A 22,395-nucleotide genomic window follows, 5' to 3' on the forward strand; every position below is an offset into this window, starting at 1 on the left:
TACAACCTCTTCAGTATTCAATTACTACATACTGATTCTCTTGCTCAATATGTAACCACAATCAAAGTCTGCATCCTAGTTTTCACAGTTCTGAAGTGTCCACAGTAATCTTACAGCTAGCATTTTTTTCAGACACTGAAGCAGTGCCATGGTATGAGTGTCAAATGTCAACACTGGACTTTGAATATATTGTCAATTGATACAGCAAGTTGTAAAGATGGAATCAGAATGAGTGGTAACTTGAGCTTTAAGGATTTTTTTTTTTTTCCAGTCAGCAGTGTATGAAATTTGGTTTATTCATTTTGTATGCCTTCTGGAAAAGGAAATACAAATGAATGGTTAAGGTATCATGGCATTAAATTTCTACACTGTTAGCGAACTGGAAGCCTGACTGCCTTCAATCACTACTGTCCCCAAGCCCTCTGAATTTCTGTCCCGTTAACCTAACGTTATCTATTTTGTTGTTTTCACATCTACCTAAATGAGAGACCTGAAAAATATCTGGTTAGTCTTTCATGTCACTCTTTGCATTTTTGGGAAAACTTTGTAATATTTGTCAGTTATGTTTATGTCAATGATTCCCTTAAAGGACCTAGGAAAATTAGTAGCCTTCGTATTCTGTGGTATTTGTACACTTAGTTGCCTCCATGAGGAGGACGTGATTTTTCTGCATTCTTCTACTTGTGATATGTTCATTTTAAGTCAGTCAAAAAGCATGATAAATATCAAGTGAAGAAACCATATAAGCCTAACTGTTGATTAGATGTTTATCATTTTTTCCTAGAAGTATTACCAACTTGCATGTGCATTAGAGGCTACAAAATCAATTTCCCCCCAACCCATCTTCTGCATTGTCATGGTGCACTTCATGCTGTTGTGTCAGTAAAGTGCAAAGATTCTCTTCCCCATCCTATTTAGGTTCAAATGCCTTTTTATGCATTGGAGCATAACTTACAAATTCTGCTTTCATACCAGAGAGTGGTACCCAACCCTTTTCTAAAGTGAGGGATTTGGGGAAAACAAAAAAGTATTGATAAATTATTCACCCACTTGCATAGCATGCTGCTCATGCTTATGATTTTTTCAAATGGCAGCTAGCAGTCCCTAGCTATCAGCCTACTAGAGTTATTTTGCGCAACAGCATCTGACTCTCTGGCAGACCCTCCAACAGCTGGAGTTGCCCCTAGCTCTGTCAATTCATGACAGAGTAACCAGCTACTTGAAAGCATGATTTTGGCACAGCTAGCTGCTCTCCTTCTGCTTTTAAACACTGCTCATGCTACAGAAATGTATACTACCTAAAGCTATAAGAATTGAAATATTATAATCTTATAGTTAATTCCTTAGTATTGATTGGACATTTTACACAACATAATGCCTCTGCTGGTGATTTGATCACATACACTCAATGCTGAAGTTTTAAAAGTGGATCTGGAAATCCATTCTCTAAAGACTGCTTATCCTTGCAGATATTTATTTTTAATCTTGCTTTTACTGTCACTTTTCTGACTTTTTTCTTCACTGCTGTATGGGTTTCCAGAGTAAGTTTTGTTCACAGCAACAGGAAGAACATTCATCTTAGAATTTTTATTACAATTACTATAAATACCTAAAAACTGTGATAAACTGTATTGTTTAAGAGAAAGAAAAGTCATATTGTTTAGGGAAGTCTTTCCTATACATGTTAACCAAAATATTTTGAATTATGTTTCAGTTAACCACAGTACTCTACACATTTTATTCTTCAACTTGGGTCACTGAGCTATGCTCTCTTTGAATTAAATTTCTACCTCTATCAGCCATTTTACCAGCAAAAAAGAAAGCCTCCTTTGTAGATGGAGGCTAGTTGTGCTAGAACCTGGTGCTACACTAATGTCTTTGTTTTTTCTAGGGAAAAATCTGCAGTTTAAGTTGCAGTGCACCTCAGTGCTCTTGCATGAAATTGTTGCAAATGGCAGACTCCTTCCAAGAACAAACTGCCCAGATTGTCAAGAGTTGGTTAATAAAACAAGATACAAAATACATGCTACTTCTACAAAGATACAAAATTAGCTGTAGGCAATACCATGGCTGCTACATCTAGAATGGTTACAGAAGCTGGGATTTTTTTTGTCAAAGAGGTCCAGTCTGCTCAGAACATTTTGCAGGCAATGTATCATTATATTTTCTTAATCGCCTATTACAATGATTCCAAAAACAAGGTTTTAGAGTTCCATAAAACATTTCGGTTTCCTAGGCATCAAGGAAAAAGGCAAAATATGACATTTTGCCTTTACATCAAGGCAAAATATGACATTTTAAAATGTTTTGTATTCTGTGATGCTACTTATTCATTTTAAACATCAACATCAAACCCGAGAGCATTAAAATATATTTACCCATTATATGTTTCTGAGACACCTGCGAAAGGTTCATTCCCACATTTAGCAAATAAAAACACTGTGTTTAACAGCAGGGCCACTGAACAAGTGCCTATCATGAACTTGATTATGCTTTTGCAATCCATTTCGCACTTGGAAACCAAGATGCCACTTATGATTTGGCCTAGTGCTGCTGCTGGAATTAATACAAGCCCTAGAGAAAAACAAGACACCAGCAATTACACAAAAATGCAAGATATAATTAGTGAAGTAATTCAGAGCACAATTTTATGTTAAGAAAAAAAAAAAATCACAGTTACATGGATCTTATGATGCAGTCCATGTGATGTCACTTTCAAACCATCGTACCAGAATCTGTTGGCATGAGTAATTTATTCTACCCTTACATTATCTTTAGCCTTTCCAGAAGTTCAGGTTGACTGCGTAAGTTCCACACAGCAAAATTAGACTATTCAAGAGTACTCATACTGGGCAGGAATCTCTGAACACCAGTAGGCCACCTCATGAAAACAGAAAATGCTCTTTCATTGCTTCAGTGGTTTTGTTTTTGTTTGTTTGTTTGTTTTTTGTTTTGTTTTGTTTTTTCCACATGTCCATGTTTTGTTATACAGTTGCATTGTGAACTTTTTTTAATAAGAGACCATAATCACTATTATACAAGAGACAGCACAAGATACAGTAAGGCATCTACAGAAAGATTAAAAAAGTCTAGAACAGTGGGTCAGTTTTGCTGTCATAGTCCATAACGATTTATCCTCTTTGCACTATGAGGACTCCAGATACATAAGTGAGTATTCTTATATGGCTAATCTACAACACAACACAGAACTCACTGTAACTTGCACTGACCCAAGACAGATAACTTTAAAGCTGGTTTAGGTACAGTGGCAGAACTGCACAGGCTGCAGATGCCCACAATCAAAGGTAGTTTAAATAGTTAACATTGTCATTGGTAACACTTAGACTAGCTAGCTCAACATTAGTTCCGGTACAGCGATCTTTCAACATTAGTGTAGGCATTTCTTTAAAGCTGTTTCATTTGATTAACTCTACCCATATTTTCAACTCAATGAGAAATTCTGACAAGGTTTAGAGATAAAAAAGGAACGTTCAGTTTTCCACTTCACTGCTGATTACTGTTCAACAATTAGACATACATTGGAATACATGCTCACGTAAAACTTGCAGATACTTTGTTTTGAAGCAATGACATCTGAATAGTGATAGTACTTTCTAGTTATCCAGGGGAGTAAGTCATTCAGAAAGTCTCTCCCAAACATGTTTCAGTTGGAGAAAGAACACTTCACCTAGCCTATGCTTATATTGCAGAACTATACAGCTGAAGTAATTTCGCAAGACATGTTCCAGAAATATTGTCTGCCACATTGCAAGCATGTGTTGTGTCAGAGTTAATCATGTGACCCTACCTAAAGCAGCTCTTGCATCAGATTTTTTTATTTGTTTCTCCAATACTCAGCTTTTCACAGCCTTCCCCTGTTCCACCTACTATTTTGGAGTATCAGATAATAGGAATAAGTTAACAGTAAGCCAACTGTAGAAGCAGTTACACAATAGTTTTATAATATATCCTGATCAGTCGTTTTATTGTAAGCTATCTCACTGTAACGTTACAGTGGAATTGAAGAAGGGAAAGGCCAAGTCAACCCCTTACTTGCAGTAAGCACTGCTTTTTTTCCAGCTGCCATTCTTCTTCTTTCTTCAGTCGGGATTAAGGCTTAATGTTCCTTCAGCTAATTTTAAATGAGGAAAATTAAATCTTTTTCACCAAGAAAAAGAAAGGAATAAATTACAGCTTCAGCAGCGCACAAAATTCTCATTCTACTTTGAATATGAGTATCAAATCTTCCGAACTTACAGACAACAAGTAGCTTTGCACCCTTCATTAATTAAGTACCAGAGTTTTAATAGGGCAGGCAAGAATAACAAAAATACTGTTTCTGCTGTAAGAACTGCATTTCATGGAAGAACATTCACAAATATGTCAGACAAACACAAGATGCCTATATAAGCTTCCACCTATAATGTTAATGAGGTGTTCAGCACAATATATTTAAGATTTAAAAATGAAAAGCCATATTACCTCCAAGAGTTGCTGAAAAACTCGATGTCTTTCCAAACTGATTTTCTATAAACTTTGGTAGAAATGTGGCAAAGCCAGTGGCAACTAAAGCTTCTGAAGAACTGGCTATTATTAGACTCATAAGCACTGGATTCTTCAACAGTATCTATGGGGGGAAATTAGCATAACACTCAGGAAATTATTTCGTTGTAGTACCATGTAAGCTAGAAGTCACTATACTTTAAAGTAGATACACTCACATGGAACTTCACTAATATGCTTTTCTTGCTTTAAGAATCTTAAGCATCAACAAAATTAATATGCATTAAATTATCAGTAGCACTGGAGACTTCCCTATCATAACACGATAAAGAAGCAATTACCTTTCTAAACATTTATGTATTACCTGAAAAATAATTTAATTTCTCAGAATATATCAGTTTTAGTAAATTCAAGTTTTCCTTACCAGGAGAGCCACAGGAAAGTCTTTAAAACTTTTTCCAATATTCTTGGTCTCAAGAAGTGCCTCACTTCCATCATTATGAGTTTCAGAGATTTTTTCAGCCTGTATTTTTGCTGTTCCTACAAGTGGGCATATTTATTGACAATGAAAACATTGAACACCTGTACTCTTGAAGTCAGAAAAAGCATCAAAATAAGTGTTTCCTTTCCTTGGGAAAACTAGCTCAGACATTCTAATTCTTCAGCATTCTATTAGTACAGAACCATAAAAAGACCAATAATGTATTGCTGCGGAAAGAAGAATTTGGCTGAAAGCATCATGCTTCCATTGGAAGGCCTTGGCTATAAGAAGATACTATCAGGGATATCTAAGAATTTCAGACTATCCTGAAACCCATTCAATTTTTAATTTTTTTAAAATTGTCCTCACATTCTCCCCAGGTCCCTACTTCATTGTTTCTTTTCCTCCATCATTCCTCTTTTCAGATAAGCATAGTAAGTTCCTTTAGATGCTCTTCCAAGGGACCCCTAGATATCTGCCTGAACAGAAATGATATTAAAATTATTCTTTTTAGAAGACTGCTCTGGGATACTTTGATTCATGCTTTATTATTCCACCCAAAATAATACGGCAATAGAGTCAAAGACAACAATGCATAAGTTAAGTCAATAGAATTTCCTTATGGTTCTTGCTGGGTAACATAGCAGCTTTAAATACAGTCCTGGGTGGTTAGCTGAAGGCATCTTCCAAACTTTGACCATCAGTTTCCATGCTCTACCTGTTTCCAGTCCTACCATACATCATTATGTACACAAGATCCACACTCTAGCCCATTCTCCTTGTTTGAAAGGCTGCATATTGGAAACAAGGTATTTATCATCAGGTTTTAGCCAAAGACAGTTAGTTAACTGAGAATCAAAGAGGAACCACCCACTCTGACCAGCAGTCTATAACCCACAAGTATAAACAAATCTCTCTTCCAAAGTAGCTCATTATTGTTAAACGTTTACCTGGTAGGTGTTTCGGAAAGCATGAAAAAGGTATTATAAGAAGCCAAACTGCAAAAAAGCATGCAAGAAATGCGATCCACCAAGCCCCAAGCCAACGTGGGTCATCTTGATCCATCTTTGTACTGGAAAAATCATTTGGAAAAAGCAGGTTTACCATTCATGAATTAAAATCGACAATTATTTTTTTTTTAATATTGATTTAACAGAAAGCCTTTGAATATCGTCATTTTCTTGTTTTCTACATGTATTAAATTTATTGTTTGCTTGTTTAAAGCACATTCATCAGGTCTATTATAATAATATTGCATTCTATTAAACATAGCTTTCTACTTATTAGTGAAATTCATTCTGATTTAAAGGCCACTATTTGTCCCTGATTTCAAGATCTAGCATTATTAAGATACTGAAAAAGCTGGTTTTAGAAAGAATCTTCATAACCAATGAGTTATGTGAAAGCCAATACAGAAGTTCAGAATGCCACTGCATTGATCTGAAGTCCCTAAAACACAGGAAGTAAGAGTGTAAATGAAATTGTTGGTTTGGACAGTAGTATAATTCATAACATTATTTTCTGAATAGTAGACTATTACTCAACTTCTGTATTTTCTAGCAAGCTCTTCCTCAGGAAGTTAAGAGGCAGTATCCTATCCCTCATATCCCACTTCAGGGAAGCTTTTTGCACAAGAAATCAATAGTTGCATTCTAACCCTGAATGAGCAACTAATCAAGAGACAAAGCATTTTTTGTTAATCAGCTTTAAAATAGCTAATATCTCAAAAAGCTAGAACTAAGTATTTGCACTACAGATAAACTTTCACACACAATGGAGTGACTACTCAGTGACGGAAGTAACTCACTTGCTACAAGCCCTTGTGAATGCAACTTGTTACAAGTTAAAGAAGTTTTGAAAATGCAGTATTTTCCAAACAAAAATACTCTTCACAATTTCTACCCCCTACATGGAGAAAAGCTGAAGATTTTAATAAGAATTATTAGGAAAAGAAAATAGAAAGCAAAAGACTAAGTTGTATCTTGCCTTTCTGGGATCTGGATATCAATATAAATATTAAGTAGCTGCCCTCCTAAGACATAGCCAATAGCAGGACCCAGTAGTGACATGGCATAGCCAATTCCTAGAAGAGAAAATATATCAAGTTCACCATATCTTTTTAAAGTTTTCTTCTAAAAAAAATCCTAAAATGACTTCAGACCAAATGGATTCTATAATTCAACCTGTTCTTTCACTATCATTACTTTGACTATAGCACGTAAAAGACAAAATTTGTACTTGTCCCTCACAAGAAAATTCGCAGCTCTCGTTAAAAGTGCAACTCAGAGGTTCAGCAAAACACTTCACTGACAGCATCTTTATGCATTATTAGATTGACTTTTGCATATATTGTGCCTACAAACATGAGCTAGCTTGTGAAAAAGTTTCTGAAGTGAGGTTGTTACAAGCATGTTGGTGATAGTACATGCCCACAATCTTTAAGAACCTACATATTTATGAGTCTTAAGTTGGTTTTTAGATCTGCCAAGACCAGAAGTCAGTGTTTCGTTAAAACTTTTGACTGGAGTAATATCTGCCACTTGTGTTCATTGGGAAATCAATCATATGCACTTCCACTTATTGATACAAGCCTTAAAATACAAAGCCAGGGCTCTTAACAGCTGCTGAAAGTTCTAAAAAAAAAAATATCCTACTGAAGAGCACTCTTAGGTCTATCCATTTTTTTTTGGCCTTAGGACAAGATTTTCTCAATGTTATAAGAGTCTCCCTGGCCTACCAGCCAGATTTCTGTGGCACTAGCACTGCGGGCAGGAGCACTGTCTCTGCAGATAAAGGCTTGCAACTAATAGTAACTAGATCTGTCTAAATAATTTGTAAGATATGCATCCTTACTGCTGATATTCTATGCTTTTCCCCAGCTTGAAGAATCTGGATTTCTCATTTGTTTCCAAAGTGCCTGGATCCTGAGTATTTACTATTATTTCACTCTCTTTAGACAGCAAGAAGGAATGATGGGGGGTGGGGTGTGCAAGAGGGAGAAGGGACACCAAAGGCGACATTCAAGTATCACTTAAGTCAAAATAAATATTGAGTTGATGTATCCCAGGTTTTCCTGTATTTTGGAAATAATTACATGCTCATAGGATCTTTGAGTTAATTCCACATTCATCCTACAGAACTTCAAACCTAGCTTAGAAGGTGCCTATTTCCTCCTACAGACCATTCTGTTTAAATTATCATTTGCAATTGCTTAACTTTTCATTGGCTTTAGATGTAGATGCCTCAGTTCAGCAAGAGAACAGTCCTCATGAAAACACACTCAGTTTCAGAAGAGAAAGAAACTACCAGCTTATGAGTTCAACCTCATAGTCTAAGATGCTAGCAGCTATTTACAGACACTAGCAGAAAGCTTTAGGGCTTTTTTGCTGCCTTGCACAAGTCTTCCTGCATTACGCAAAGCAATGCAATATATTTTAAATCCTCAATACATTGCATTGGACATGTTGTATTGGTCTGTTATGTTTTAAGTAGGAACACTGACACCATTCTCCTGAGTTTTCAGGCCACTTCTTTATCCCCCAGTCATGCAGACAGCCCTAATTCTGCTCTATTTATTTCACTGGCCTCAGAGAAAAGTGTAATAATCTTCTCTCTCAGTATAAAGAAACAGCAAAAATAAAAGCTGCCTTTGTTATTTAACATATGCAACTATTCTATTTGTTGGCATCAAATGAAGTGGCTTGCCTGGAACAATTAAGCAAGAATTGTATGCAAATAGATGATTATTTCAATTTTACCCCCTAAAATATTGATTTAGTCTGGAAAATAGTCCAGGAAGCTAAGATGCTTTGAATTCTTCCTGCAAGTTACCAGTATAGCCAACATGCTTTTATCAGTTTACACCTAAAATGGGGAAACATCTCCATACCCATAGAAAACATACTTAGACTGCAATGAACTTGGCAGTAAAAATGCACATGACCCAGAGACCGCTGACTAGAAAGATTAAGAACTACTGTTAAGAATTAGTATTCCTTAGCTTTCAAACAGCCCCACAGTAAGACAAACACATTCTCCATGTTTCTAGGCAATCCCTCTACTTTCAACTAAGGAAAGATACTTCCAGTATTTCCTCCTGAAGTGCCAAATTTGTACGTGGCTAGAGCACTGCACTGATCACATGATGCACAGGAGTATCCCTGCACTGAGAGAACAGCCTACTGTTAGAAGGTAAATAAAACAAACTGTTCAAGGATACAGTAAGGTGCGGCTACTGACCTGATATACGGTAGTTTTCAACACTTGTGACAGTAAAAAGCAAATTTTTGCTACAACTTATTCTGTTGTTAACAGACAGGCTATATTAACCACTTAATTACTTTCAGTTACTGACACGAAAAAACAGCACAAGAGGTGCACAAAGTAGCCTTACCATGCTCTGCAAAATAACTATTGAAAATACTTGACACATAGCAGACTAATACCTAACTTGCACAGTAACTGATATAGAAACACTTTATGCACATTAGTAAACAATTACAAGATTGGTTTAATTAGAGGAATTCATAAAAGCATGTGTAAGGCATTGCAGTCTATGATCTATCCAGACAATGTGTTATAAAGTTTTAAAAGTTACCTATATAAAGAGAAGACTTGTGTTTTGGGACACTATCATCAATAAAAGATGTCCCCAAAGTATATAGTGGAGTTCCTCCAACTCCCAGCAGCAGCTGTCCCAGGATGAAGACATACAGATAGTTGGGAAGTGAAGACTTTGTGCTGGCACTGCAAGTGAAGTTAGTATAGCTTGTTCCTGGAATTTCACACGTGTCTGAAAGACAGAGACAGCAAGACTTTAAAATTCTGTTACACAGCTCACAGTCCAACTGAAGAAAAACCTGTACTGGAAGCTAAACTACATATGGAGTGCTGTTAGTGCCAGGCTCCCATTTTAATTTTCAGGCCTACTACTATATCCTATATGAAAGTGCCCTAACCTTCTATGATATCATATCCCCCAAAAGAAATATTATCATAGCTTGGTTTTTGTTTCCTTACCAGGAAGCAAAGACAGACGAAATAGCCTTATTAAAATGTTTTGGCTTGTTGAAAGCATTATTGACCAGATTTATGCAAAAAACTGTCAAACTGTAAAAGGTTAGTGAATTCTCCTAGGTAACACAGACTTCATTTTGTTCTTGTACCTTACCATGATTCTGTAGAGCACTAACAACAACTTCCATTCCTAAGTGACAAAGCAGCCTGAACAACCTGAGGAAAGCTGGACTTCTAGAGAGGAAAGCACCGTGGTCAGAGTCACAAGCAAAGATAATCCTCCCTTATAATATACTGTTTTGAGAAGCATTCCCCTAAAAAGTAACTTTAAAAACCACACTACTCTCTCTCATAGAGCACACGCTGCCATATCTCCAGAATGAGAAGTTAATGTAAAGCCTCTCTACTTGTCCACACACACACACACACACAGAGGAAAGCAGAGGTAGGACAGACTAAGGTTGTGCCTGCTCCTGTAATTTTTGGCACTGTGAGGAATTAAGAGAAAAGAGGAAGTGACGACAGGGAATATGTTTTCTCTTCTCCTTCCTCTTGCTATCATTGCATTTTTAGTAACAGACAGTCCCAAGTTCAAAAAGAGGAGCATGGTTCTTCACAGGTTTTTCAACAGAAGGACATACAACCCTAAGGGAGAAGATAAACCCATCAGTTTGGTGGAACAAGCCATGCTGAGCAAATACATGAAAACATCCTTCAGATCAGATGAGTAAACTGATTAACTCTCAATACTTCGCTACAAAATTATTACATCATTTTTCTCAGGCCCTTTTACATTTGAGAACACTTTTTTCTTAAGTAAACAAAGGGCAACCCTGTCCACACTTTGGGCTCACAGGACACAAAACACAAGGAAGTGCTTGCCACACAGTTGATATTTAAAGAGAACTATCTACACTGGTGTCATCATAAATGCATCCCTGGGTTTTATCCCGCCTTTCTCCAGAAGGAATGGCACCATAATGGTGGTGGAGTCATGTAGCACACAACAGGTGATTCAGTGCTGTTGCACAGAAACCAGCCAACACAGAATGATGGGAAAACTTCACTTGAAGAGGAGAAGTCATTGAAATTTTCCTTCCTTTCCACTTTGGAACAATCCTCATTTTAATGCTATACTGAAGCCATGTAGGGAACATTTTATTATGAATAAAGTATATCTTCCATTTATTGTCTATCTGCTTTCTTCAGCAATATTCCTCTTCTCTGCAGGAAATTAAGTCTTAAGTCAGGTTAACTTTGTACTATTTACATGCACAGCATCTAAGACTGACTACAGAAGACACCATGTCCTACAATATCTTGTTAAGTATACATACTCACGTATAGCACATATATAGAATATACCTGCAGTTATAAGTTAGCCTCTAATATCTATTGGGCAAGTCTAAACAGCATTTAGCTAGTTATTTTACATAATACACAAATAATAGTATCTTGTTAAAATATACACATCAGAAAACAAGTAATGCAGAGCAAGAAAATGCCATGAACTATGTTAAATGCCAAAAGTATAGCCTAATTTGAGATTTAGAAATAGCTTCATGAAGTAAGCAGATTACAATGGTAATGACAATCAAACTCTGATAGGCTGTGGTTCTTCATGAATCCCTGTCCCCACTCCCAATATCTCAGTTCATCTCAATCCAAAAGCCTGTTCCATTGTGTAATTAACTGATTACAGCCCCTCTCCTTCAGTTTTCTAGCTATTCTGTTTATATGCCCAAGGAAATTCATCCCAACACGGAGATGAGAAAAGCTTATCATACTAGTTTGTTTTCAGAAACACATAATCAGGTCTGACTACAAAATTAAGAGAACCATCAATATGCACTTTAATACAATTATAATCCTTTTATTTGCATCAGCTATCAGAACTTTTTTTTTCTTAAGTCAGCAAGTACACATGCACTTGCTGAGTGAAGTCATGGACGATATTTCATGTTTCCATGAAACAGTTTAAAAGCAAAGACAATTTACCACAAAACTATGAGACTGGTTTAAAGCAGCACAAGTCAAAACTGCCACGAAACAATAGTTTACTCACTCTACCTCACCATTCATGTCATCCCCTTCTTACATCAGTCCAAGGTTTAAGCAGATTGGTACAGCAACACAGGTTAAATCTAACATGAATTAGATCCACAAGCCTGTTCACTGCTGCTGTAAGAATGGTGTAGAGAGAAGGCACTGGCTTTTACACAATCAAGAAAGTCTAACTGAGATAAGCCAAGCTCTGGGAGAAGTTTAAGATGTGTGGTGGACCATTTTTAACCACCTTTCCTCATTAAACTTGTTTTCCCTTCTAAAAGTCAGTGGATTAGACTTGCATTTTAAAGAGCAGACCTGCATTAAAGGCAAAGCCATTCAACACAATTAGCCATTATAAACCTTCTTGCATGCTTTAATCTACCACATCTACTTGAATCCAAGCTATGTAAAGGCCAAAATATTCCCAAATATCTAAAGCAACATACTAGCCAAGAAGGCAGAACAAACCGCGAGATGCTTTAGCAATTATGTTAATTAGAAGACAGGTCAAGACTAGTTTTACTTACATCTTAAACTGCAGCCAGTAGGTGTAGGGGGTTTTTGTCTTTTTGGGGGCAGGGAATAGTTTAAAGAGAGTTGTGAGGAGTAAGAAATAAAACAACAGCTTGGTTTCTATTCCTTTTCATACTTAAAAATCTGTCTCCTCTAGTTCTTGAATGGGAAAGTCACCCAAAGCTTCAATCACAGAATAACATGTTGGAAGGGACCTCAAGGATCATCTGGTCCAACCTTTCTTGGCAAACGCATGGTCTAGACAAGATGGCCCAGCACCCTGTCCAGCTGAATCTTAAGGAGTGTCCAGTGTTGAGGAATCCACCACTTCCCTGGGAAGATTATTTCAATGGCTGATTGTTCTCATTGTGAAAAACTTTCCTCTTGTGTTCAATCAATTAGAATCTCCCCAGGAGTAACTTGTACCCATTACTCTCTTTTCCATGTGAAACCTTGTAAAAAGAGAATCTCCATCTTTGTAGTCACTCTAAGTACTGGAACATGGTGATAAAGTCTCCCCTAATCCTTCTTTTCTCAAGTCTGAACAAACCCAATTCTCATAGCCTTTCCTCATGTGGCAGGCTTCCCAGTCCTTTGATTATCTTAGTGGCCCTTCTCTGGACCCTCTCCAGCCTGTCCACATCTTTTAATGACAAACATGCTGAATGAAGACTAAGTTCTTCCTTTCTAAAGGCAGATGTTACAGTATTACAGAATATCTAAGTGGTATAGAGAAATATATCAATTACTGTAGAGAACAGCAGCACTATCCATTATTCTACTAATCAGACAGTCTCTTCAGAGAGCAATACCAACAGAAAAACCACAGACATACTGATGGTGCAAGACAAAACAGTGAAATTAGAGGCTAGCATCACACATTCTGTTGCCATTAGTACCCAAATGCCACAGTCTTCAATCTTTAATTGTCCTTGGCATGTTTTGGGAAGGAAGATTAATTAATACGCTTCTGAGAAGATTCACTAACTCTCAGACCCTAAATGATTTATCTACCACCTGAGTTTCCAGTAGGACATAGAAATGAAGAAAGGTGTTCAAGTCATTCTCCCTCTTCTCAAATCACACCACACACATTTCAACTCAAATGGCTAAGACTTGTTACTAACAAAGATATTTCTTTTTTCCAGAGACATCACTCATATCATGTTATTGAAGAGACTCATGGAATAACTCAGGTTGGTAGAGGAATCAGGGAGTCATGTAGTCCAGCCTCCTAATCCAAACAGTGTCAAAACTGAATGCAGACCAAGTTGCTCAGGACTCTACTCAGCAGGGTCTTCAAAGCCCCCAGAGATATAGACTGCATAGTCTTCCCAGGTAATCTGTTCCAGTGCTTGACTGTCCTCACAATAGTTATCTTCCTTGTCTCAAACGAAGATCTACATTTCACATTTGCTGTGACAGATATCTTTTACAAATGTAAACATGGTCCAATAAGAACTGAGATGGAAGTTTAAAAGTACATTGCTTATATCATATGCAGTTTTTACAGTTCTCTGTACTGTCTAAGGGTAATCAAATACAGAATGGTTTCATTACAGACAAACCACTAGATGGAGCTCCTGACTGCAAATATCAGAGCCAGCTGACACACTGAAGACCCTATGTAACCCAAAACAGCTATCAGAACAAACAGCTGGTTTCATCTAGGTTACAAATTTGAGTCTGAAGCCCTTCTGGAGATTTGACAAGACATGTTTTCTGTGCTTCAAAATTTCTGTAAATAGGTATACCTATTGGTTAGCTACTCTTTCAATATAAAATGGATTAAACTGTTTCTAAAGAGTGTTATTATGATAAATATTTCCAGTGGAACAGTTTTGTAGAGTAGGATATGTATACACACAAAGTAAATTAATATCTCAAGGTAAAACAGTAAGTTCCAGGAAGTCTGTAAGCCTTAAACTGGAGGCTAGATGTATTTTGTATTCCAGACTAGATCTATTAACCTGGCAGCCATATGAAACATTGCACTCAACTATACATTGAAGTTGCCCTGCAGATGAAACTCACTGTACTTACATATAACAGATGAACATAAATAATCAAGTAACCAACTAGGAACGTTCAAAAGTAAATTAGATGGTAGATTTTAATACCAAGCATCAAATAAAAGACTTTACACCCGATACATTAAAATCCCTATAAACTACTCATCCAAACAAATAAGCAGCAAGGAAGGTTTTTTGGGGTGTGGTGCTACTAAATTCTGCAACTAAATGTATAGTTAAGATGCTTCATCAACATCAGAACTTGCTAAACCACACATCCTACACAATCACGTACCATGGTTAACTTACTGTTCAAGGATGTTGCACAGCACCTGCAGATTAACATAGAGTCTGTCACAGTGCAGACATTCCCTGCACTCTGTAGTCATTTATATTTGATAGTGGTTTTTTTTTAAGTCAGCTTAAATCCTTAAATCTGCTCGCTACAGTCACAGCATAGGTACCTGCATTACAGCAGTCAAAATTGCATGAATTCAGTCAGCTTACAGTGCCATGGAGAAGAAAGCACACATTCCATTTAAAATTTTCCCTACAGCTTTTAGATTTCAAAAGTCCATGTAGAACATGAGCCCTAATAAGGTATCAACACCTACAGCATCTTTAATGGCAGATGAAGTTGCAGGCATTTGATGAAATAGGAACAGATTCTTTGAGATTTCAACCAAAATTGGTAGGAGGGGAGAGATCAGTTGCAATAGTTGGCCATCTCCCTTCACACTCCCACCCTGTCAGTATCTTGTTTCAATTAAAAAAAAAACCCTACAATCAGGTTGGAACTTTCTTTGTATTAAATTCAGCTTCCTTTCTATACTAGTGAAGTAGGGAGGGTAATAACTGAAACAGAAATTGTAGAGAAACAGGACTGTAATAGAGCCAGGAGCAAGTAAGTTGTTGCCCCTCTAACTAAGGGGTAACAAGTAATGATCTGCTCATAACCTCTTGTCACGGTTTAAAGCTGGGCTGGCGATTAAACCTGCAGCAGACGCTCTCTGTTAACCCTCCCCCCCCACCCGAAGGGAAAGGGAAAAGGGAGAGAGACTTACGGGTTGGAAAGTTAAAACAGTTTTAATAAACCTATAATAATGAAAAAGAGTATAATAATAATATTGGAATAATCAAATATATACAAATATATATACAAAACCAAGATCGAGCTCCCCCGATGTCGGCAACGTCACCACCGGCACTGCAGGGCAGGCTCCGGGAAGGCCCAGGCTGGGCCTAGCGACGGTCGAGAGCTGGATTCAGGGATGCACAGATCGGGATCGGGGGCAGCAGGAAAAACAGTCGGAGTCCTCCTTGGACACCGGCCATAGCAGAAAGAGCAAGAGCGAGCAAGCGCGAGACCCTCGTGATCCCCCCGCTTTATACCGAGAATGACGTGTGTGGGATGGAATACCCTCGTTGGTCAATTTTGGGTCACCTGCCCTGTCTGCTCCCCCCTGCAGCTGCGACCCCCCTTCGGCTTTTCACTTGTAAGCAGTGAGGAATTCAGCGGTGACCTTGGTTTCTCTAAGAAAAAAGTACAGCAAGAGCCTTACTGCACAACATCCCTACCGGTGCCTCAGCAATAACTACAAACTTCGAGCGTTATCAGTCCTGGAAGCAGACACTGTCTGCAAAAACATGCAGTTAGTTTCAGAAAGTGCAGTTATTTAGAGGAGACTTAGCTGAAAGTAAAAATCACTGAAAGGAAAATCGGCCTGGTTTAGGCCAAACCAGGACACCTCTTCAGTGTTTGGAGGCTTTCTTTTTGGCCTTGTTCAGTTAAAAGTTCAATTAAATTCTGCCTCAGATCCTCATTTATTAGATGGGGAACAATAGCTTACCAAAGCTATTTAACTAATGGTCCATGTCTGGAGAGCTCATGGAAGTGTGTGACATGATTAACACTTAAAAGCTAATTTGAGAATCAACAACCAGGAGACTGAGAACCTTCCATCAGATTGCTTAATAGCTACTGATTATTTTTTTTTTTTTTTAGTGAGCACTCTAATACGCTTAGTCATTGAAGGCATAAATCTGATTTAACACTGCAATTAAAACTAAGACAATCCTAAAAGATTAAGTCATCCTGCTTTAAAGATATCTGGATGTTTCTTTATTAGTTACAGGTGTGCCATTAAGTTAAGATGCAAATAGTTGGCATTAAGCACACTGCACTTAAAGTCTTGTTTTATGAGAAAAGATATGAGATCTGGAGCTTGCGATTTCAGTACTGCTTTGTTCAGTATAGTTCAGTACTGCTTGTTCCCTCTTTATTTCAAAAAAGCCCACAAGCTTTAATGAACATTTTAGAAGAACTTAGTGAAACTTGTTAATGAATTACTCAATATACCTTTAATAGTTCAAAACCTGAGAACTGCAACATGAAGTTACCCTTCAGCAAGAAGACAGTAGAGTCTAGCAACTTTCCTTTAACATTTATTCTACATGACTGACCTAACTTGCATTGCTATTCACAAAGAAATGCCAGATCATTTTTTTTGCTCAAAGTGAATTTTAATTGCATTCATCAATGCAAGTCAAAAAAGCATTTCATTCAAATGTTGCTTATGAACAAGAACTGATATTGATATTCAATCTGCTGAAAAAGAAAGTTCACTGTGCAGAGAGACAGCTCTTGAACTTACAGATTTCACAGAATCATTTTATTTTCAGTGTTAGATATAATAACCTATTTTCAGGACTTTGACAGAGATTAACTATGTTGTACCAAATTAAGAGTTGCACCAAGTCGCTACAGAGAACTTTTTTTTAAATAATTTTCAAAACATAAGGATAAACTTACCTTCAAGTTTAGCTCCATACTGGTATTTTCCACTACTGAAGTGTGGTAAGGAAAATACAAGTGAGCCCAATCCTAGCATAAATGCTGAGAAAGCAAGCCATCGTGGTTTGTGCCCTCTTTCTCCAAAGAAAGATACAAACAGTGACAATACACAAAAAGCAATGTCATAGCTTGCAGAGATTAAGCCAGTGAGGGAACTGTTCAACTCGTAACGCTTCTCAATTGTTGAAATACTAACGTTAATCAGGCCATTTACCACAATACCTACAAAAAAAAAAAAAGATTAGTCAAAGATACTTTACTTTGGTAGGGTTGCAAGGGTAAACTTACCATGTGATGGAAGAGTTAAAATGCATATATTTACAAAGCTACATTGTAAGGTATTTATTAGCTTTAAAATCCAGGTAGATAGTGGACTGATACAGTGCCAACTTAAGCCAGCCAAACTGCACAGGACCTATTCAATTTTCTTCTCTCCTGTGGATATTAAAGAATCAACACTCAAGCATTCAAGTATTAAGCCAGCAAAATACCATGCCTCAAACTCTCAACTAATGTATTAAGATTCCAGATTCAGTTTGACACACAGATTACAAACAGAATGCATTACAGTGTCAAAAGATAGTGTACAAACTAAAAGGAAATTAGTCAAGGCTGTGATTTGCGTTAGAATACAGGCTATGACTGAAGAAAGTTCAGGACATAGATTTCAAATCATGACTGCCAAACAAATATCATTTCCTCTCTGCCATCATGAAGTGAAGATACAAGAAGGCTTTTGAACAGACACCCTTCCCTATACTACAAAGAAGTGTAAAGCTATTTAAAAATACTTTGCAACTCTTTCAGAGCAACTGAGGTGATTTATTTTAACTGAGAGAAAAAGTTTGCCCTCTGTATCTTGAAAGTTCCCTGAAGCAGAAGTGTTAGACAACCTGGAGAAAAGGCCTTGCACAAGTTGCTGCAATCACCAGTGCATGCTATACACACTGTCCATTTTTACAAGTGTTGTTTGTAGTTACTAACTTGAATTTCCCATCCTGCCTCACATTCTGTTTGTATGTGAAACACCAAGTAGTCTAACCTACAGGAGCTTACTTTTAACAGTCCCAGAATAGGATTCTGTTACGAGTGAGATGAACAGCTGTACTTCATAACAGTGTCAGATAACTTCATGGTAGTCTAATTAAACTGTGCCCATAATAAAATATATACCCTGGAAAAAAGTTAGGAAGTCTTGGAGTCACAGTTGCAAATAAGATTAAGAGCTCTGTAACTTCACAGATGACTGATGAGCATCTCTTATGACACAGGCCCTACAGTTATCCTTCCCCTTTCTAAAATTCAAATTCTCTACTGTCATTCCAAGAACAGAACAGAAGGACAGATATCTGGGGACAGCAACGGATTTAAGTTAGTTTTCAACAAGCACCGAACCATCCAGAAATACAACCATACAGGCTGAACTTCAACAGATCTGCCTGAGAGTGCTCTACATATTAAAAAAATATTACTCCGAATCTGTGACCAACCAGCTGTTTTCTTATCAGCACAATCCCCACCATAACTAAACACTTCAGCTTTTTATAAGGAGGCAGCTCTTGGCACAGTCTTAATGTTCTAATACCCTACTATGGCCTCTTTATTAAGGATGACAACTTCACCTGTCATTCTGACCACCACACTTAAATTGGTATGGGATTAACAGCAGTATTCAGGTGTTACTCCACTGCCATTATTTACACACTTGGCAGCTTTCTTCTTTTCTTCTTAAGGAGCATTGACCAAAGAACAATACTAGCATGAAGGAATGAACAAACAAGTTTTTCCCATTTGCTAGCATTTCAAACATTTACTAAGGCCTTAAAACATTCACATGAAGTAGCTGTGCTATGCGGCAAGTTGGTTATAGAAATAGAAGATATTATCTTTTACTTGTAGTTTAAGTTGCCACCTTTAATTTACAACCTAAAAGCCATAAAACCATGCAGTTAATTTTATCGGATAATTAGATTTATCTGTAATAATGTAGATGTGATAAACGGCAGCATAACTTCTCCAATGCCATCGTCTAGGGATTAATCACTGAAGTCTCTTCAGGAAAGATGGAACCTGGCTGATACTAACTTGATCTGAAAAAAGAAATTCTACAAGGACATCTCAACACTTAAATACCAGTACAGAAATCATTTTTTAACTATTCTCATCCAAAACCTTGTTGTCCTGCCACATCTGTTAGACATTTAGGTACAGTGTGTACTGACCCACAAAATCCAGTTTAATCATAAACCGACTTCATTTGCTCTAACAAAAACAAAAAGTATTTTTTCTTCATTCATCTAAAAAAATGTGCTCTGGAGTTGTTCTAAGTATGGTGGCTTTGTTTGCAGACACCCAATTAAAAAAAAAAAGCCAAAAATAATTCAAAAGTCCTTCCAGTAACAAATCTCATCAGGGTAGTTCTATCCAAAGTTTTCAGACAGATTAGACTAGACCATTCTTTAACAGTGGTTCTGCTGTTTTGTTTAATAAAATCATTACTGACATGAGGAATAAATAGTCCTTGTACTTAAAATAGCAAGATAACTTCTACCTTGTTTGCTACTAGAGCTATGAACTGCAGTATATCTGGTTATTGTATTACAAGATGCAATTATATATTTATGCAACTCTAAGTGCCATACAGAAAGTAGGTATTAGTCACCTAACCGTGCTTTACGCAAAGAAGTGTTTCTATTCTGGAAATACAGGTTTCACATGTACTTGAAACAGAAACAGCCAGAAATGAAAAGTTTCACCTGGAATCTTCTGAGAAGATGAAATACAGCAAATCAGGTGCTAATGATAACAATAATCTCTTTTCTACGGCAGCTAGAAAATAACCTAATACATACATGCCTTCAGTTACACACACACAAAAATCTGCACACATGTAGCAAGTAACTGCAGATAACAATCTACCAAGTTCACCCATTGTGTAAAACGTCTTGTATAACAACTTATATACATCAAAAGTGTGTTAAGGATTACTTCATTATTCTTCAGCACATTAGGAAATAAACTTTCCCAGAAGTACACTAGCAAGTTTTATAGATGTATTTTATCTTCCTCAGCAATGGTTTCTGAAATTTGGAGGGTAAATTAAATAATTAGACCCAAAGCTAGAGTAAAGCAGAGTAAAGCAGAGTAAAGCAGAGTAAAGCAGAGTAAAGCAGAGTAAAGCAGAGTAAAGCAGAGTAAAGCAGAGTAAAGCAGAGTAAAGCAGAGTAAAGCAGAGTAAAGCAGAGTAAAGCAGAGTAAAGCAGCTCACAACTTCAAAATCCCAGTTGTGTTTCATATGATTTTATCTAAACTCTGAAGCTGGAAGACTTGAGTATTTTTGCAAAGTTTCACATGCAGCACTGATTTCTTGTCTGAAAATGATTCTTGTTTTTTCTGCTTCTCAAAAAGACTTGCAACTTGAATCTTCAGTGCCCCATTTCCTTTCTACAATCTAGCCAAAGGAAAGCTACTTGTTCAGAAAACCTGGGTAACATATCATTAAGAACGCCACAAGGTCTATAATAGCCATGCCTACATCAGCTTTCAAAAGAAGCATCAGAAGTTTCCTTACATTAAGGCCCTAAATCTGAACTCGATTAGATAGGTGCCTCTGTGAGGTCTGGCACACATCTAACATTAAGTAACAGGACCAAGACCTGGATAGGTGGCATAACCAACACCCACAGCATCCTAAAGGGACAGATTCTTATGATACAAGACCTTTTTATGATTGGGAACCTATCCACACTACTAATAAAAGATAAATTTTAAGTGACACTGAATTTATTATTCAGCTGAGCAGATGATCAGGTAAGCATGGCAAACTGGATTCTAAGAAATATTGCTATAGCAAATTTAGAAATGCTGTAAATATCCAATGTGCTTTGTCTAGTGTAATACAATCTGAAACTTTTCAGTATCACAATCAGGGCATTTTTTGTTGTCTGTCCATATTCTTAAGCTACAAAAATATAGATGCACGATCTAAAAGTCTTCTACTACTCAGCTGCCATTAAAATCTGCTATGTAAGAAGTTCTTCCACCCCTGCCTTTCTTTTTACTATGTTAGGAAAATAAATTTCAGCTAACAGCAGGATAACTGCAACAGTAATCACCTCCTACCAGCTGTAGCATGACCTTTCAAATACAAGCAAGGAACAACAGGGTCTGCCCAAAACTCTCTAGGTACTTCTTTTCTAGCATAACACTTGTATGCTCAGAAAAGATCAGATTCTAAACAGGTTGAAATCACGAGTTCGTGGAAACACATATTGGGAGACACTGGTTCTTCTAAGGATTTTCCAAGCAACACAAGTAGCAGACAAATCCTTTGGTTTTAAGCAGAACCTCCTGCTCAGTTCTATTCAGCCCATCCCAGTTATCTCTGTGTAGTTCCAGGCAGGAACACAGCCATCCATATCCCACAGCTCTTTGGCATATGCCACCTGCTCTTCTAGCACTGAATCTCTTCTTCAACTCTCCGCACCTCTCTACAGCACTCCCATTCTTTATAAGCAAAAAGGATGACCTTTAAAGACTCATAATTTTTCAGGAAACAGTTCTCTTTTCTAGCTAGTCCAATAAGGTTGAAGAGTTCTGAACATTAATCCAATAGCTCCATTTGATGGACAAATATCTAAGCTTTACAAACCTCAAGTTTGTACATTTGATACACTAATGCTTGCCTTCCCTTCAGCCATTATTACTACTTTCTAAGCCTAAGGCTTGCCAAGGCCCTAACAAATCTTGTTACAGAAAACCAAAAATATGGACAAGAATATCTGAAGCTGAACAGCAGAAATTAAGAGCAACCTAAACTTCACATTCCCCCCAATGCTAAATTAAGCTGTTAATTGTTAGAAAGATAGCTGCACTCGGATCCACAGAACAAAAACAGATTTTTTTAAATCCATCTTAATTACCCGAAGTCCCATCCAACCATGCCAAGGTACTTTTTTAATTGGCAG

At 37.2% G+C, this 22,395-nt stretch overlaps 1 protein-coding gene across 1 annotated transcript in view; it reads right to left on the reverse strand.

Moving 5' to 3' along the window:
- The window catches only part of SLCO4C1 (solute carrier organic anion transporter family member 4C1), a 34,535-nt gene that overhangs the window by 11,364 nt on the left and 776 nt on the right, over nt 1–22,395 (reverse strand). The window contains exons 2-8 of the mRNA XM_068423714.1: nt 17,387–17,650; nt 9,582–9,776; nt 6,971–7,067; nt 5,935–6,056; nt 4,928–5,043; nt 4,483–4,627; nt 2,379–2,574 (exon numbers count right to left, since the gene is read on the reverse strand). Of these exons, the coding sequence (XP_068279815.1) occupies nt 2,379–2,574; nt 4,483–4,627; nt 4,928–5,043; nt 5,935–6,056; nt 6,971–7,067; nt 9,582–9,776; nt 17,387–17,650 (1,135 nt within the window). The remainder of the gene's footprint in view (nt 1–2,378; nt 2,575–4,482; nt 4,628–4,927; nt 5,044–5,934; nt 6,057–6,970; nt 7,068–9,581; nt 9,777–17,386; nt 17,651–22,395) is intronic.

This window comes from Nyctibius grandis, chromosome Z (genome assembly GCF_013368605.1).
Source record: "Nyctibius grandis isolate bNycGra1 chromosome Z, bNycGra1.pri, whole genome shotgun sequence".
Lineage (NCBI taxonomy): Eukaryota > Metazoa > Chordata > Aves > Nyctibiiformes > Nyctibiidae > Nyctibius > Nyctibius grandis.